Here is a 17,605-nt window from a genome sequence, read left to right as displayed (position 1 = left end):
TGAAGTCAGTGGACTATAAGGAGCCACAATTATACCCGACATTTTAGGGTCATCACAAGCTTCAGGCCTCAGACTTTTCCTCTGAAGCTGCCTGTGTCCCACATGTGGGCAGACTTTGCGATTTAGCAGCGTTCACATGCAGGTTTGCTCCGTGCTCGAAATAAATAAAGAGAAACTGGGAAGGTCTGCGTTTTATGAGCGTGTGGTTATCAGCAGATGAGATGGAAAGTGAACTGTTTTGGATGGAGCTGTGTTGACTTTGGCTCCGAGAGGCACTAGTTGTTTGGCAAGAGAAAGAGAAACAATAGGAAAGAAACATCAGAGTTGTGTGTATGTGTGTGTATAGATCGATGTGTGTGGTTTTGATGCACTCATAAATAGTGTTTCTTTTGTTTTATGTTGAAATATCCTGTTTTTGGACATTACAGTGCAGTAAATCCCTATCTATCAGTGTTCTCACTCATGTTTACTTTATGGAACTAGATTAAAACCTAACACTTCATGGTATACAGCTGTTTCACAGAGGTACAGAACCTTTAACAACCTCATCAGTGATCATAGTCAGAAACTGTTCTGACGTTTTATGATTCAGTGCTTCTTCTTTTGGACATTAAAAAATGAAAATAACACATGAAAAAGTCAAGATTTTGCTCCAGTGTGGGAATCAACCATGAAAAACTAGAGTTACACATCCTGCTTTATTAAATTTTTATTACACGTTCTCCTGAAGAAACCTTGAATCTTTCATGTTTAGGTGTGCTTTAATTCAATGACACATTTTGAGCTCAGAATTTTTTTAAGAAAGTGGACATTATTAACAACCAGTTTACTTTTTGATACGCAGGTTTTCTTCAGTTCTTCTCAAACTATTAAACAGAGAACGTCTCTTCTCTCTGTGGAGCTGTTCTTCCTACTAATTCAGCTAATTGTATTCTCTGTGAAAACTGCTGTCAAGACAGATTTAATAGGAAGTCGGAGCAGAATAAAAAACAACTTAATCATCCAGCAGGAAGGAAGCTGATTGTTTTGCCAGATTTTTGAGTTCTCAGGTAGTGATATTAATCTGATAATTTATGTAAAAAAAGTGACTGTGTGTGTTTTGCAGGTTACCATCCTTCGAGGAAAGGATGGATATGGATTCACCATCTGCTCAGATTCCCCTGTGAGGGTTCAGGCTGTTGATCCAGGTGAGTTTTGCATGCATGAATCTGTGCAAATAAAGCTCAGCAGTCCAGAGATCATCACTGTAAAATGAAAAGCTTGTCATGGCAAAAGGATAAGGACATCAGGAAAACTCAGCTTGTTGATTTTTAACAGTTTATTACAAAAAATGTCAAGTAGAGCATCCCAAGAATGAGACCGTTCCAAGCAGCAGAGTCTGTCTAACCTAAGATTTTTGAAGTGTCAATTTGAACAAAGCTTATCAGTAGGACTTAGATAAGGTCACCAGTCTCATCAGGCTGTATCATTTGGAGGGCAGCATGACCTCACATCAAACTGTGAACAGAACTGACTATTCTGTTGCCTCTTAATAAGAACACAGCAGAAGACCTATCAGGAAATCTTGTTGTTTTCATGACAATGTCACTAGAAAAAAATTCAAGAATTGAATACATTTATATACATTTTTACCTAAATATTGTAACAATTTAGTCATATTTTAAGGATCATATTTTGTAAGTTTTAAAAAAGAAAAATTCTCATTCTGATATCACTTATGACATGAACTTTAAGATAAGTTTTCAGACAACTGATACTTTTGTTATTGATTGCATGAGTTTTGCATCTTTATATTTGTCCTTTTTGAGATAGAAATGTGAATAAACACATGAAACATGTTCTTCCTAGTCGTCGTAAATGGACACTTGGTCAGGCTTACCCTGCGTCACTTATAGAGGCATTGGGTACCCCCCTCTCATCATTATTTGATGCATCAGATTAGGTTTTAGGTTTAGAGTCATTGTTTAAGTTTAGAGATCAGGGCTAATCAGTAGGAGCCTGACCAAGTGTCCTTGTATGATGAGGAGGCAGTGAGGCTGCACTGGAAGTAGGGATAAAGAGAAAAGGACAATAACACGCCAAAAACCTGACCAACTGGGATCAATGATGCCCGATTTTGATGTCTGTTCATTTTTCCTCTCAGAGTTTGATATGATTGTAGTTTATTTTATAATTTGACAAATTACCATTAATGACTGGGTCAGCAGTATTTTGCAGTAAAAAGGAAAATTGCCTGTTAAATAAACAGCCTATCTATCCCCCATCTTGGCAGAAATCCAGTTTCACACATTTTTTAAACAACATGGTCAATCTTAAGCTGAAAACAATTTGCTCAGAGAGAATTTCAAATCAATTCATGGCCATTTTAGCTTTCCACATTCGGTTTTATTTTGACTGTCTTTTAATATTTTGTAAAAAGCGAAGTTTTGCTTGTTAAATAAAAAAGCTGCTTATTTGAACATCATGAACTTGGCTCATAAATATGTAAAGATTTGAACGGTCTTTTCTCTCTGGTAGGGGGTCCAGCAGATCAGGCTGGTCTGCAGCAGCTGGACACTCTCCTGCAGTTAAATGGTCAGCCAGTGGAGCAGTGGAAATGTGTGGACTTGGCTCATGCTATACGGTAACAATTCCAACTCACCAGAGCATAAAACTGCCCAAATCCATGCTTTATTTATAGCTTTTTTAAGACTTAGGTATGATAGGAAGTGCAGAGATGTTTCTTCAAGACACTAGATTTATGGCATTAAAACTAAAAAGCTTGTGGATTTTTTAAGACAGCACTTTAAAATATAATTTCATTTCTTCAGACTCAGTGACTCCAAGATTTTTTATACAGTTTGCATTTCTTTCATATAGACTCATCATCATGTAGTGAGACAATCTGTAGTTCAGTTAATTTCCACAAAATTTCCAAAATTAAAAATAAACTTTGCATTTTTCTGCATCTTTAGAAACAGTGCCAATGAAATCACAGTGGTGGTGTGGCGCACCGGCCCCTCAGCCAAACCTAACTTCGAAGGCCTCATCCACCGGCCCTCCTACAAACCCCCTACCTCAAACTATGAAGCCCCGTCACCCCCCACCCGAAGGCGCGCACCAGATGTCGGCACAAGCAAGTCTCCCCCAGCCGTGCCGCCGCTCCCGGCGCACCACCGCGCCGCTGCGACCCGCAGGCTGCTGGTGAACGGCTCAGAAGGCGGAAACAATGTTGGCCTGAGCAGAGGGACCCTCGCTTGGGGGGGGCATGTAGGGTCAACGGAGGAGCTGGATGGGAAACCGCGTCTCCTGCACCACCCTCCAACCGCCACACTGAAAGGAACCAGGGTGAAGGCGTCCAACGGGGACAATTACATCATCCTGGCGCCCATAAACCCCGGAAGCCAGGTACCACAGACTGGTGGAGGGCTGCATCTTCATCATCTTCTCCGTCCTCCTCACCCTCACTATGGTCATTTGGTGGCTCAACCTAGATATGTTTCTTTACCTTACATCCCTAGTGCTGATAGATGAATGTGTGTCTGTGTCCTACTGTTGTTTTATTGATTTATGAGTGTTTTCATCACATTACATACTGCATATAGCTCAGTTTCATGTAGATATGGAGAACAAGTACGACAATGGCATTTAAAATATTACTGTTAATGATACATTGTTAGTATTTGTTTTAGTACATCCTACCAACCAGAGGAAATTTATTTGAAAACAATACCTATGTACATCATTTATATGATACATATCTTATAGTTTAACTGTAAAACAAAAAGTACTGTTATTTATTTAAAAAACTTCAAAAAGACAAAAAACATTCACTCATAGTTAATGAATCCTCACATATTTTGAGAAAGATCCATTGCATTATTTTTAATTTTTGTATATTTTATACAGCACATAATTATTTTTGCTCTGTATTTGAAGTCAAGGTTTAATTATAAAAGCACAATAAAGAAAACTGAATAAATCCAAAAAGACTGATCTGAATTACTCAGCTAACACTGCTTTAATAACACAATACTAACTTATAAATCACTTTTGAACCAAGAGATTTAGGAATTGTATGAAATCTTTCTGTTCCTTTTTTTGTTATGTAGAAGCAGCAGCTTATACCTTTAAACATTTAATAAACCAACCTTTTATGTAGAGTTTAAGCTTGTATTAAAACATTTTACTAACTCATATTTTGTGTGTTTTTGCTTTTAAATGTTTCTGTTGCATGTATGTTTGTGTGTTGCATATTCTTCAAGCTGTGTTTTCATTTTCCTGCTTCTCTCTTTTTAGTTCAGCAAAGGGACACAAGTGCTTTGAACAAGCTGTGTGTTGTGAGCACTCTGACTCATAAGATCAGTTGGATGTTAGGAGATAAAGCAGAGGAAGAGTCACAGAGACGACAGACTGTTTATTTAAAGAAAGAATATATTTAGCCTCAGGAATAAGAACTACATACTATAATAGTGGACAAACCTTCCTATACAAACATCCAGCTTCAGTTTGAAATAAATAGGCAGGGGGTTTGGACCCGACTAAAAATAAAGAAAGCCTTCAGGAAATGGGTCACATTTACAGCAACTTCCATCGTCCAAATACAGACAAAAACTTCAATACAATGTATTATTTTAAAAGATTTGGTGCTTCCTACATCTTGCTCTGACTACCTCATTAATCTGATCAGCACTTAATGTGTTGGCAGCTTTTCTTCTTACTCTCTCAGCAGAATATTTATTCTGTTATGACAAGCAAACATTGTCTTGCTGAGTGCGAGAGTCAGCGTGAGCTACAACAAAAAGATGTAAACTGGGTTAAACAGTTTTTGCATATCAGCACAAAAATACAAAACATTGCTGATAAGTTGCTATTTTAAGGATAGATTTGTAAGATTATAAAGACAATTAGTGTTCAGTTAATCTGCACATTACAGCCAATAAAATATTATGAATTTGACATTATTTTGCATGTTTTATGGATTTATTGTTTCACAGATATTGACTTGTTTAATTAAACATTTCTCAATGCCGATTTAAACTACTCTGCTTTCAGATCCTGAGGCCTGTCTATCAGGACAACCAGGGGACGTTAGGTAAGACATGTTCATGGTTTAATTTTCATGTTTTAGATTTTCACTGGTGGGTTCTCATCTTTATACTTTGCATTGAACCCAGTTTTTAGATTGCTTTTTGATCTCTCTTTTCTGAAAATACCTAAATTATAAAACAACCTTGACTTAAAAATGAAAAATATTAGGTTTGAACATTCAAATATGTCCGGTTTCTCACTTGTTTTCACAAGTCTCATTAAGCCAAGTTTAACGACTGTATCCTCGTAAGTAGAAATCCCTCTCCAGTGGAAGTAATTCCCTTCCATCTGTTTGCTTTACAGCTGCAGGTTACAGCAGGTTATACCCCACTCGACAGACTTCTGGCCCGCAGCCTCAGAGTGGGGGAGGTGGTGCCTCCTCTGGGGGTGTCAGCGGCGGAGGAGGTGCCGGCCTCTCCAGCCGTACCGGCTTCCTACGTCGCTCCAACAACTCCAAGATATCAAAAGGGTCGTCCACCTCCACCAACGCCGGCCCACCCAACTACCAGCACAACGCCAATTTTGCCAACTATCAGAACTGTACGATCGTCCGGTCACACGCGCCACACGCCAATTATGGATATGTCAAAGTTGCACCCAAAATCCTTATCTTCCCCATATTTGTTCAGGTGAGTCAGTTTGTGCAGATTTCCCAGTTTTGATAGATAAATTATATTTTTGTAAATCTTAGTCAAAACATGCATTGTATGTTATTGAAACATATTCAACTTATTACAATGTATGACAGTTTGTCCTGTCTTTGATCTACTTTTTAGTCCTTTTGCTGAAATGCATTTGATTTTAACTTTTGCTGCAGTTTTGATAAAAATTTGATAATTTATAAAAAGTATTAGAAAGCTCAGAGTGATGGAGAACAGTTGTTTTTAGCTTTTGCCAGATCAGCTTTTAGTGGGTTATTACTTTAGTAAACAGACAGATATAAGCTAGTGATGGTGCTATATGTTGTCATCATTGTATGTCCTTACAATGACAACATTTATTTTCTGCATTTGACCTATAACATGTAAGATATAAACAAGTGGAGCAGTGAGCAGCTAATTTAAGCTATGACTCTGACTAAGGAGCAGTTATGGAAGGACACTGCAACATATGGATATGTTGGGGAATCAAACCTGCAACTCTCTGCCCTACCACTGCCCCACAACCACAATATAATCACCAAGCAAGAAAAACAGACAACAAAACAAAAGCACTCATGAGTCAAAAATTGAAACACAGAGGACATTTTTTGTCTTTTTTGTAAAAAAATTTATATATATATATATAAAGTTATTTTTTGTTTCTGAATTTGACTTAATATTTATACTAATTAAAATGTTTGTATTAACTTTATTAATAACTTATTTACTTCGGTATGACATGAGCTTTTGTTTGTTCTGCTTGTGTCTTTTTACTTGACCTGATCAGATTCACTGGAGTCTGTGTTCTTAATGATATTTATTGCTGTAGCATTGCCTTTTTGTTATAAAATGCTGTGGGTATTTTTATGGTGAAGCTCAAATGTTACAAAAAACACAGAGTTTTGGAACTTGCCTCGTATTTAAACAGAAACTGTGACATCATACTTTGTATGATGGCCTTTCCTTTTGTCACATTTGGTTTCAGGTTTGTAATCTACAAATATGTTTGACCTTTCTCTTTGAGTTTTCATTAGAATGAAAGTCATTCATTATGAGTGAATTTTTTTTATTGTGTTTTAACAAGCTTTTACCTGTGTACAAAATAAATTCAACCCTACTGCTCTTTATGGTTCAACTAAAACCGTTTACTTGTAAGAAAATATTCACAGACAGATAAAAGTTCTGTTAAGTCATCTTATTGCTAAATAAATGGTAAGTTCTGCTGTCTTAACATGCAGTTCATGTGGGCTTAAATGAACAATAACCACAATGACACGAGGAACTTGTTGCTCCTACCACATCTCAGATAAAACCTTTTATTTATTTAGGTTTATTTAAGTTTACCTCCTTTAAAAGTTCTCACTTTAAAAATACTAAGCTTGGGATTAAACATCTTATTAAATCACGTGACTCATTTCAGAACACAACATTGACCCCAGTTCTCAGAAAACAAGTTCCACACATCTAGAATCGACTGCTTCTCACTTTGGACTTCACAGGAAGTCCCCTCCTCCCACGTTGTTGCATTACTTTGTCTTATTTGTCACTCTTTTGTAATTCTCAACCAGAGTTCTCTTCTCCGTCGCAACTTGTTTTTTTTGTCTTAAAGCCAGTAAAAAAGACATCGTCTTTGTTGTTTATTTGTTCGTTTGGATTCAGGATTCAAAATGGATTCGGTACTGTATCGTAACTACAAATTTTAACAATTTTATTGTAAATATGTGTTCATTAAGAAATGGCAATATGTCCACTTGGCTCTGTTATTACATAAAAACTCCATCTTTGATGCTAATCTCACCATGTCGTTCTTTTGCTTTCAGCCTCTGGACCTTTGCAGCCGAACACTCATCATATCCGAGGAGATGATTCTACACGAGAGTCAGCACCACTCTCTGAAGGTGAGCGACATCAGTGCAGTAATAAACACTGGCTATTTATGTCGGTGCAAATTATTAGATTAATGCACAGTAGTGAACCCATCTGGTTTTTAGATGTGAATGTCTTGCAGAATGTGTACAATATTTAGAGGCTAGATAGGTTTTAAAATCATGTGGCATCAAACTAAAAATAACGTTACAAGGTTTATATTTTAAAGCAACGTGTTTTGTCTCAAAGCTGTGAAATTTGAATTGTTCAAGATTATTATAATTGGATTAATACAACAATATTCAGTTTTTTTTGCTCTGCTGTCCTCTGCAGTCTTATGTGCCTTTCATGTGCTTCACTTATGTGATCAAACTGAATGTGACTGTCCATGGCTCTGATGCATATTCCAAGTTAAAATGTCAGCGTTGATAAACATCAAAAGCAGGGAGAGAAATTAAAACAACACATCTCACAGAAGGAGGGTCAGGGTGAGAAGTGTTTGAACATGTTCTTGTATTTTTAGAAAGATTTGACTCAGAGAAATTCTGTTTCAGGTCTCCAAACATGTTGGTGCTCCATTTACTATAAACCTGGCTCACAAGGATGGTCAGGATTATAAAATGATGTCATCAAATTTTATTTTGTTTTTGATTACATGCACCACATCTGCATGACTAATTAAGTTGCTCTTTTTTAATCAGGTTTGATAAGAAGGAAATTGTTGTATTTTATAACAATGTCTAAATGTTCTATCAGTTAAAAATAAATCAAATATTTTACGTCGCTGTAGTTTAAACATGTCATTTTGCTTAGAAAGCGTTAGTTTCTGTACATAAAACCAAGTCCTGTAGTTTAGGTGAGCATGCAGAAAGAGCTGTAAAACCAATAAGCCTGATCACATTATCTACATCACAACATTTAACAGTCTAAAATGTTAGTGGTCTACGCTGTACCTGGAAATACAAATAAGGTTGTTTTTGAATGTTTCATTTTCCATATTTTTTATTAAAAATCTAATGATAGGCCCTATTTTAAAAATTATTCAGTAGAGTAAGTTGCTTTGCTTGTGGAGTCTCTCTGGAGTTGTAAAACAAATATTTTTCCACCACTGTTTGTCACGAGGCAGTTTCTCTCCCCAGTCCTGTTTTAAACAGGCTGTTTTTGTGATTTCTCCAAGTTGTTCCAGCGGGGCAAACAAACTGTTAGCCTAACAAGTTTATTTTATTTCTTGTTATCTTGCAATTACACAGAAAGTATTTACTTTTCAAAAAAGTATTCATTTTATAAGCCAGACAGCAGCAAGCTGCAGTGAAAAACTAGTGTAATTTAATGAAAAAAACAATCAGAAAACCATCGTTAACTAAAATCTGATATTTGTTTTGTATTAAGCGGAAAATGAAATTAATGACTTTATAAAGTGCGTTCACTTGAGTGTGAAAAACTGAGCTTTCCAAAATTATCTTTGTTTTATATAATCATTCAAACTGATGCTGCAAAATAAAAATACTTTAACGTATTGTGCTGTATTTGTGCACATTTGACTGTGTAAAAACGGGTGATCTGAACTTCTTTCCACCCACGCAGACACACACACTGATAACACACACACACACTGATAACCCACTGATAACACACACACACACACACACACACACACACACACACACACACACACACACACACACACACACACACACACACACACACACACACACACCCTTCAAAGGAAGCCACCAAAGCAAAACCATTGTCTTGAGACTTTGCGCTATCTGAGTGATTATGTTCTGTCTGCCATGGGTGTGTTTTGCTCTGCATGAAAGAACTAACTTACACAAGCAATTTTAGTTCAGTGTAATAATTTTGCTTTTATTATTTTTATTTTTATTTTCATTGTGCTCATTCATTTTACAATATTTTTGCACTACAATACATTTCTAACAACCATTAGAGTATAGTCTGAGAACAAAATCCGTATTGTTCGCGGTTAAAATAAAAAGCAGGGGCTACAGCAGAGTTTACAAAGGCAAACAGATTTTATGTTCTTGGAATTTTGTGTAAACTAAAGTTTCAGTTAATAAGTGAAACTGTGTGGACTGGATGGTCTAAACCACAAAAAGTGTTTGTGATAAACAAGCATCACCGACGTTCTGCTTTTAACTTTTTTTTTTTACTTCCTGTTCCTCACATTTTTTTCATGTCTGTCAGGTTACAGTGTTTGTCTACAATGACTTGATGCTCATGACAAGAGAAAACGAGCCGGGCAGGTGTAACGTCCTCCAGAGTCCGCTGTATCTCAGACACCTGCGGCTTCAGGATGGTATGTAAGCCTTATCATGTCTACAAGACCCAGCTGAGATGATTGACACGTTAAGGTGACCTTAAAAGGCCTAAATACTCTGTGGGTGGGGTGTGTTTGTATAGAAATGCAACACAAAGTTTAAAATATACAACCAGTTAAAATTACTGCATTTCTCCAAACAATCATGTGAAACTTAAACTCGTGCATTTCAGCCCTGGATTAGAACATGAAATGTAAACTTCTCATGCAGAAATAAACACACAGCTCCATAGTTCTAGAGATATTTTCAGTTTGCGTGGAGCCAAAGGATATTTATGAAATAAGCGCCCAATTCCTGTCACTTTGTCTTCTGATTTCATTTTAGTGTAAACGATTGTCTCCTCTGGGCAGCACAGAGAGAAGAAGTGGGCCATCAGGGGCCACGCGGTGCCCAGGCAAATCAAATAAATAAAACTTGATGTAAACATCTGTGAGTACAGAGAAGGAAGGAGAGGCACAAGGCCAGGACAGAATGAGCTCATTTTGGACCCTAACACCAAAAGCATTGTGAAGAAATTGTTCTAACTGCAACACGTGGGCTGATAAGTTTGCTGAGCAGGATCTGAACAAAACGTTTGTCGCATCATCTGAACTGAGTGGCGAATGAACGTGGCAGCCGAGTGGACCGCAGGCTGAGTGTGGGTTTAGCAGATGTGGGGGTGGGGCCGGGGGTTGTTTGCAAGAGATTGTTCGATTGTCTGCTCTGATGCTTTTGAAGTGTGCCGAGGAGAACTCTGGCTCTCAAATCCTTATCTATTAATAAATCAGCGGTGTCTGATGAGGCCAAATGATTTGAATTAACCAGCTGTCGGCTTGGCTCAAAGGTCTCAGGAAGAACCCCACCCCTACACAGGTTCGAGTGTAGCCTCAAATCACATAATCTTCACTAATGATATTCTTTTGTGTGGCGAAGAAGCTCCGAATGTCTAAACCCCTCGAAACACAGCGGTGTGCGCTTTAGATTCAGCCATGACCATTAAGTATATTAACACTAAGCTACTAAACCCCAAAAGGCTTGAAGTGTTTTTAGAAGATTTGTTTTATCCATAACATTTAAGTCTTCGTTTTTGTGCTTTTATGTAGTTTCATATTTACTTTTTATTTAAACATTTGATTCAGACAGTTCAAAAATTGACATTTTGCCTTTTAGATACAGTATGTTTACTGAAAAAAACAAAAAGAATTACCTGAAGAATTACCGTATTTATTCAAGTATAATACGTAAAATTTAATCCATAAAATCATCCATAAAGTTGGGGGGTAGTATTATACTCAGGTAAATATTTTTACTTACGTATTTTAACTGAAATATTGGCTTCATTCACAAAATGCCTGAGTCCGGAAATGAGACAGCATCGTAAAAAGCAGTTGAAGCGAGCTTACCTGTGACATTCCTCCGTGCTTCAGAGTGAGATAATAACAGATCCAAGCAGGCGACATGATGTGAAAAAGGGGAAAAAAGCAGTCCTGCACCTTAGTAATGATAACGAACTAATGACTAGTATGTGACTGAGCCGCTCCTCGAACAACAACAAACACATGTTCGTCTGTTATGGCCGCCATCTACCGGGGTTCTGAAAAAGTTTGTATCCCTGAAAAAAGTTTCCCCACCAGAGGGGGCGCTCGCGAGTAGGAAGTAATCTGCTTTTCCCCCACAAGATGTCCCAAATCTCATGTGAGGTCTCTGACTTTTGTGTTGGCGCCTCCTGGTGGACTATGTGTAAAATGCCAGAATTCATATGATGCTGCTTTAACTGATATACAGTATATTTGTTGTCAAAATACCTTTTAGTACATATGTTGTTAAAATAAAATGAACAGTTCAATGATCATTTTACTGATGTGTATAAAGACTGCAAAGGCTGAAAAATCTTGAAGTCTGTATGAAATTGGAGGTAGTTTGAGGATTAACTTTTTATGCTTTTTAAGCTAAAAAAAGGTGTGGGGGGGGGTCGTATTATACATGAGATCGTATTATACATGAATAAATACGGTACATTTAACCTGCGTTTACATGTCATTAGTTGATTTTTGAGTGCCTTGTTGTGTGTCACAAGGCTTTGGCCACAGTCAAATGGGAAATGTTATAAAAACACAGATTTGATAAAGTTTGTAAGGATGTTAAGGCTTAAATTAGATTAGACGGTCAGACTGTTCAGGTCTAGCCTCAGGACTGAGGGTTAACAGAAATGTGAACTACTGAATCGAGTTATTGAGACACATTCAGTCTGCAGCTAGAGGTGAGAAAAACAATGACTTCTGGTGAGCAGTCAGTCTTATTTGGGTATTTCTGTTGCCAGAATATGATACTCAGATGCAGGCTTGAGGTCCCCCCCCCCTTTTTTTTTTAGACATGGCTGATCTCCTTTGGGGCACTTGTGACCCCCGTCCTGCACCATATCAATCATTATCACCAGGGTAGAAGAGTGAGAGGAGTATGTGTGTGTGTTTCATGAGAGGACCCTCACTCAGACACAGATACTCACCTCCACCCTGCTGCTTGTCATTGTTATTTCACTTCAGCAACGTCAGTCAGGAAGGAGGCGCCGGGGGGGATTGTGTTTGTTTCAGCGAGGGCGTTTGTCATGTGTATGTGTGTGTGGGTGTGTGAGTGTGTAATCGCACAGGACAAGTTCAATACAGGGGCTTTCCTGTGTTCCTATTACCCCAATACAAGGCTGAAGAGCGTGGGAAACAATGAAAGTGACAGAGAACACACTGACACTGAAATAACCATGTGCCAATTAAAACATTGCCTTTAAAAGAAACAAACGTCACAACATATTTCACCTTTAACCTACAGCAGTAAAGTGCACAGGTTTAGTGTTAGGGAAAAAGTCCTTTTTTACCTTTTCACTTGTTTTTATACACGCAAAAAGAACCACATACAAGAAATCAGTGTATAAAGTACCTCATAGTGATACAGTACTTGAGTAAAAGTACAAGTATCTTATCATACAATTACTTTGGTAAAAGTTAACGTCTTCTCTAAGAATATTACTTGATCAAAATTCTTAAAGTTTCTGATTTTTTTTGTGCTTAGGTATCAAAAGTAAATTCCTGACATAAAATGTGTTTAAGTATTAAAATGAAAAAAGGTTAATTAATTAATTAATTAAAATGTTTTCCAAAATGACCTTTATTGGGAGGTGAACTCCCCCAAAAAACATTTAAAAGGCATGCAGCTGTGATGGACTGCATACAAACTACAGTGTCAGAATGGTATATACAGTATTTATACTTCTCACTCTATCCAAGAAGCACATTTTTTCAGGATAGTATTTTTTTTAACAATAACGAGCCAGAATGAAATAGGAATAACAACTTTCTACTGCTTACCTTAGAAGTAAAATGAAGGCCGAAAAAAATTGCTCTAGTAAAGTAAGCAAAAACTCTACTTAAGTACAGTATCAAAGTATTTGTACTTAGTTACTTTACACCTTTGCAAGGAATGGGCAAGAATATTTCATTTAAAAAAGCTGTTTAAATCTTTTGAAAGCCTTCAGAGAGCCAGAAGAGCTATAACAAGAAAACATCCCAATTGAAATGAAATATAAAGAAATGTCTGCAGCACATGATACAAAAACACTGAACATTTCCTGAATAAAAATGTGTATAATCCATAAGTAAATTATGTTTCAAATTATTTTTAGTTACAGCGGATAAAAAAAAAGTTGTTAATAATGTTGTGGTAAAATATAAGCTTTTAAACATCCGTAGAATTTTCTAAAACTTTACAAATATATACAAACTATATGTAGTTTTATTTTTCATGTGGACTAAATAAAAGAACAGGGATATTTTCACAACTTCACTGACAGTCCTTTAAAATACCGTAAACTTCTTTCTGGTTTTTGAAGATCAAATACTGGTCCAACAGTGACCTCTGCTGGAAATTGTGCTTTTTTTGTTTATTTTTTTAATGCTTGTTTTTGTCGTTTAAATGAAATAAATATTATTAAAAAAGGTTTAGAAAAGCAGATTTTGCACAAGTCACAGTATTCTGATCTGTTTACCAGCCCTGGCCTCATTTCTTAGTTTTTAAACACTTGGTATTCAATTTGTTTTCCTTTTAAAGGGATCAGGTGAAACAGTTTTTGCTCACAGTGTCTAAATTCATGCAAAAATACTTCGAAAAGAACAAAAAAGGCAAGGAGATATGGCATAAAGAAGCCAACAGTATTATTTAAAGGATAGAATATCAACCCTGATTTTTGTTTTGTTGAACTTTTTCCCAGGACAAGTGTTACTTCTGTAACAAAGGAAATAAGATAGGCAGAGAGGGAAGTTTGTGCACTGATCTCTGTTTTACAACCACCCATCTGCCTGGGAGTAAGTGTCATGTTGTTAGATTCAGTTACAAAAAGTTGCAGAAACGCTCGGACACAATGAGCTGAGTTCATTATTCTGAAAAAAAGAGGCTTCAAAAGCTATTGCAGTTTTCCCAAGCAGATTTGCATCTTAAAGCACCAACTTCCATCTGCCAAGCCAAAACCAGCGAGACCAAACTGTCTCAACAAATTTCTTATTGTTAATTTTTTTTAATCTTTAAGTTTGTTACAAATCTACAAAACATGGGTTTGACTATGCAGCTGCAAATCCTGGGTTCATGCTTAACACAGTAACATAACTATTAAGAAAGGTAAAGAACTTCTTATAAAATGATTTTAAAGTTTTAACAATGAACTTACCGACCTTGTTTTGTCTATTTCCTATTTATCAAGTGATTTTTACATTGATTTCCTCCCATTTAAATAGGTGTTAATCATATATAGCTCATGTTCTTGTGTGCGCAATAAAAACACAGAAGTAAACATCACCACAGCATTATGTGGATCCATGTCTAAGTGTGCACGTTGACTCGATTAAAACCATTTATCTTGACTCCAGACCCACAGGCCTGTCTCCCACAGCGCTCCTTCAGTGAATAATGAGAGCACGCCTATAAGGCTGACCCGCAGTAAAAAGCTTTCCATCAATAAAAGTATTTTGGCAGAATTGCGATCGGAAATGCACATCACTGCTTTAGGTACAAAGAGGAAGGAGAGTGTGTGAAAAGGACACCAGCGGGAAGTTGGTTGGGAGGGAAAAACGGTGACATAAAGAAAACATTTTCCTTAAATCTCTCTCTCTCCTTCTGTTTCGCAGATTACTCTCACGAGCTGAGGTTCTACCTTATCCACATGACGGAGGTAAGAGGAAAGACTGTTTATGTGAGTGAGAAGAAAACAAAAAAAGAAGCAAGTAAACTAGGATCTAATGCAAACAGCGTAATTCGTCTGTGAGCCAGAGGGGCAATAGACTCTGGTCGAAATCAAATTACGGGAAAGACTCAAAGATTAGCAGAAAGCTCTAATGAAAATGTCTCCTCTGTCCTTCGCAGACCTCCCTCTTTTAAACAAATATTTGTTCACATTTGCTTTGCCGCTGCAAAGGTGAAACGCATTGTAAAGAAACAACTGAGACGTTAACGAATAAACGCCCAGGTGTGTGGCACGTTTTACGATCTCTGCAGAGATGATTCATCTGTTTGTTTACATCCAGCTCTGGCTGAGCTGTTCAGATGCTGCCAGTTAACGTGAAAATATTCACACTTTCCTCCATCTGCTGGAACACCTCTCATGTTGTTATTTTAAGATGAAAGGAAAATGGAAAAGGTTACGGTCACATCCGACCACAAGAAAAAAATACAGCACTGTGCAAAAGTCTTAGGCCGCCGCTCGTTTCTTTATATTTTGCTTCTAAAGAGTCATGTTTGGAACGTTTGAAGTGGCTGCTGCAAAGGTTTGGTAGACTTTGCATACCCTGGTCTTATTTGCAGTATATATTTTTTAATTTGATAAAACTAGAAGCAGAGAAAAACTAAATGTTGAAAAATCAGAGATTGATAGACCAATCAGAGTTTAGAAAAACATAATTTTTTAGTTAATCCCTCCTCTACAGTATATACAGTATCAGGTTTAGGGGAAGCAGCTCTTTGGTACATTTTTTGTTCCAAAAAATAAAGTAAGATGATAAAAACTGCTTCCTTTGGCATTTTTTTTGCTTGATAGTAACAAACAACAACAAAGCTTCATCTTGGTGCCTGTTTTACCTAAATAATTCAGGTCAGTGGAGTTTTCAAACATACATACATTTTTTTAATTGTAGAGAACAGTAATGTGATTATGAATGATTTAAATGAAGTTAAACAAAAACAATAAATTTTTTAAGAAGAAAAAATGGATAGAGCACTAAAAAGCCCGGAAAGCTCTTGATTCTGTACTTTTTTTATTTTTACGAATTTAACAAAAAAGGCTTCTCTGAAGTTAAATTGAAACAAACAGAAATAGCTTAAAACTTATGCACAGAACTCTATGTGGCAACAAAATTCCAGAGAAGTGTTTTTTGCACAAAAAATAGTAACTTTTGTGCATATTCAGATTCTAAATGACAGTTTACAGTGTCTCTGTTCCAAACAACTGAAACATAAAAACTATTGATTTTTATAATTAGATTAAGAAATAATTCTAAACATCAAGTTGGTTTCTGTAACATCTTTCTTCATCCTCATTAAGCCATCAAAGCTTTGATAGGATATTTATTAGTTATCTGAACCATAACTTCAGGGGCTGTTTTGGATGATTTTACATCACAAAGTTACTTTGTTTCAGAGCAAATTTATTAGTCACATTTTGCTTTCCTCTGTTTTTTAAAATGTCCATGTGTTTTCTTTTTGTTTTACTTGAAAAATCCTTTGAAAAAAATTTAGTCTCCTGATTGCTTTAAAACCAGTTTAATGATAAAACTCATTATAAAAAAGCACAAACCCACTGAGTGAGGCTGGAAATTTAATTTGATGTCTGATATGATTAAAAACTAGATGCATCTGTTGGCTTTTAATCTCATTTTCCAACACTACTTGATTGAAAATTCATTTTAAATATAAATGTTATTTTATCAGCATGCCATTTCTTGTTATTTGAACATAGAGAGTTTTCACATTTTAACAAACAACTGGTGTTCAGTGCAGGTTACGGTTAAAACCTACAACTTTTAATGAATCTTAAACAAATGCAAAATATAATGTCTCTGTTAGACCCTGAAATTAAACACTGGATCAGTAACAGCATCAATATCTGAAGAAAAAACAGTTTAAAAATGTTTTTCATGTGTTTGAATCCTCCTAAAACGTTTCATGACATGTATAAGTTTTGTCATTCCTGCAGTGATATTTTTTTTGTCCTAAATAGTTTCGGAGGGAGTCGTTATTCACTTCCAGCAGGGGAAGAATTAGGAGAGAGCAGAAAAACTAGGACATTATGACTTCAAATGATTATGTCTTTGTGCTAAAGTTTGTTCTTACACTCTCTGCAGAACAGCTTCTCTTAAACTTTAAATATCAAATTTTGTTGTTTTATTAAGAGCTTTTCAAGACTCCTTATGAAAACTGAAGAACAGCGGTCAGAGAGTCGGATTAAAACATAAGCTGATGAAATTGCTGTGCTCTTACCCTGACAAAAAATTTCTATATATATATATATATATATTGGCCAAGTTGTTGTGGTTCATCTGCAATTTGTTTCAGCTGTGAACATTTCCTCACATGGTTAATATCTTTCACTAAGCTGGTATTCTATAAACCCCAACCTCATTTACTACACACACACACACACACACACACACACACACACACACACACACACCCCAC

At 36.5% G+C, this 17,605-nt stretch overlaps 1 protein-coding gene across 1 annotated transcript in view; it reads left to right on the top strand.

Moving 5' to 3' along the window:
- rgs3a (regulator of G protein signaling 3a) overlaps positions 1-17,605 on the top strand; it is a gene marked incomplete at its 3' end in the record, with an annotated part of 147,087 nt that overhangs the window by 52,749 nt on the left and 76,733 nt on the right. The window contains 8 exon segments of the mRNA XM_014009397.1: positions 1,106-1,187; positions 2,518-2,623; positions 2,955-3,387; positions 5,035-5,074; positions 5,374-5,699; positions 7,532-7,609; positions 9,783-9,894; positions 15,064-15,107. Of these exon segments, the coding sequence (XP_013864851.1) occupies positions 1,106-1,187; positions 2,518-2,623; positions 2,955-3,387; positions 5,035-5,074; positions 5,374-5,699; positions 7,532-7,609; positions 9,783-9,894; positions 15,064-15,107 (1,221 nt within the window).

This window comes from Austrofundulus limnaeus, unplaced genomic scaffold (genome assembly GCF_001266775.1).
Source record: "Austrofundulus limnaeus strain Quisiro unplaced genomic scaffold, Austrofundulus_limnaeus-1.0 Scaffold57, whole genome shotgun sequence".
Taxonomy (NCBI): Eukaryota; Metazoa; Chordata; class Actinopteri; order Cyprinodontiformes; family Rivulidae; genus Austrofundulus; species Austrofundulus limnaeus.
This window is presented reverse-complemented; position numbering and strand designations above follow the sequence as displayed.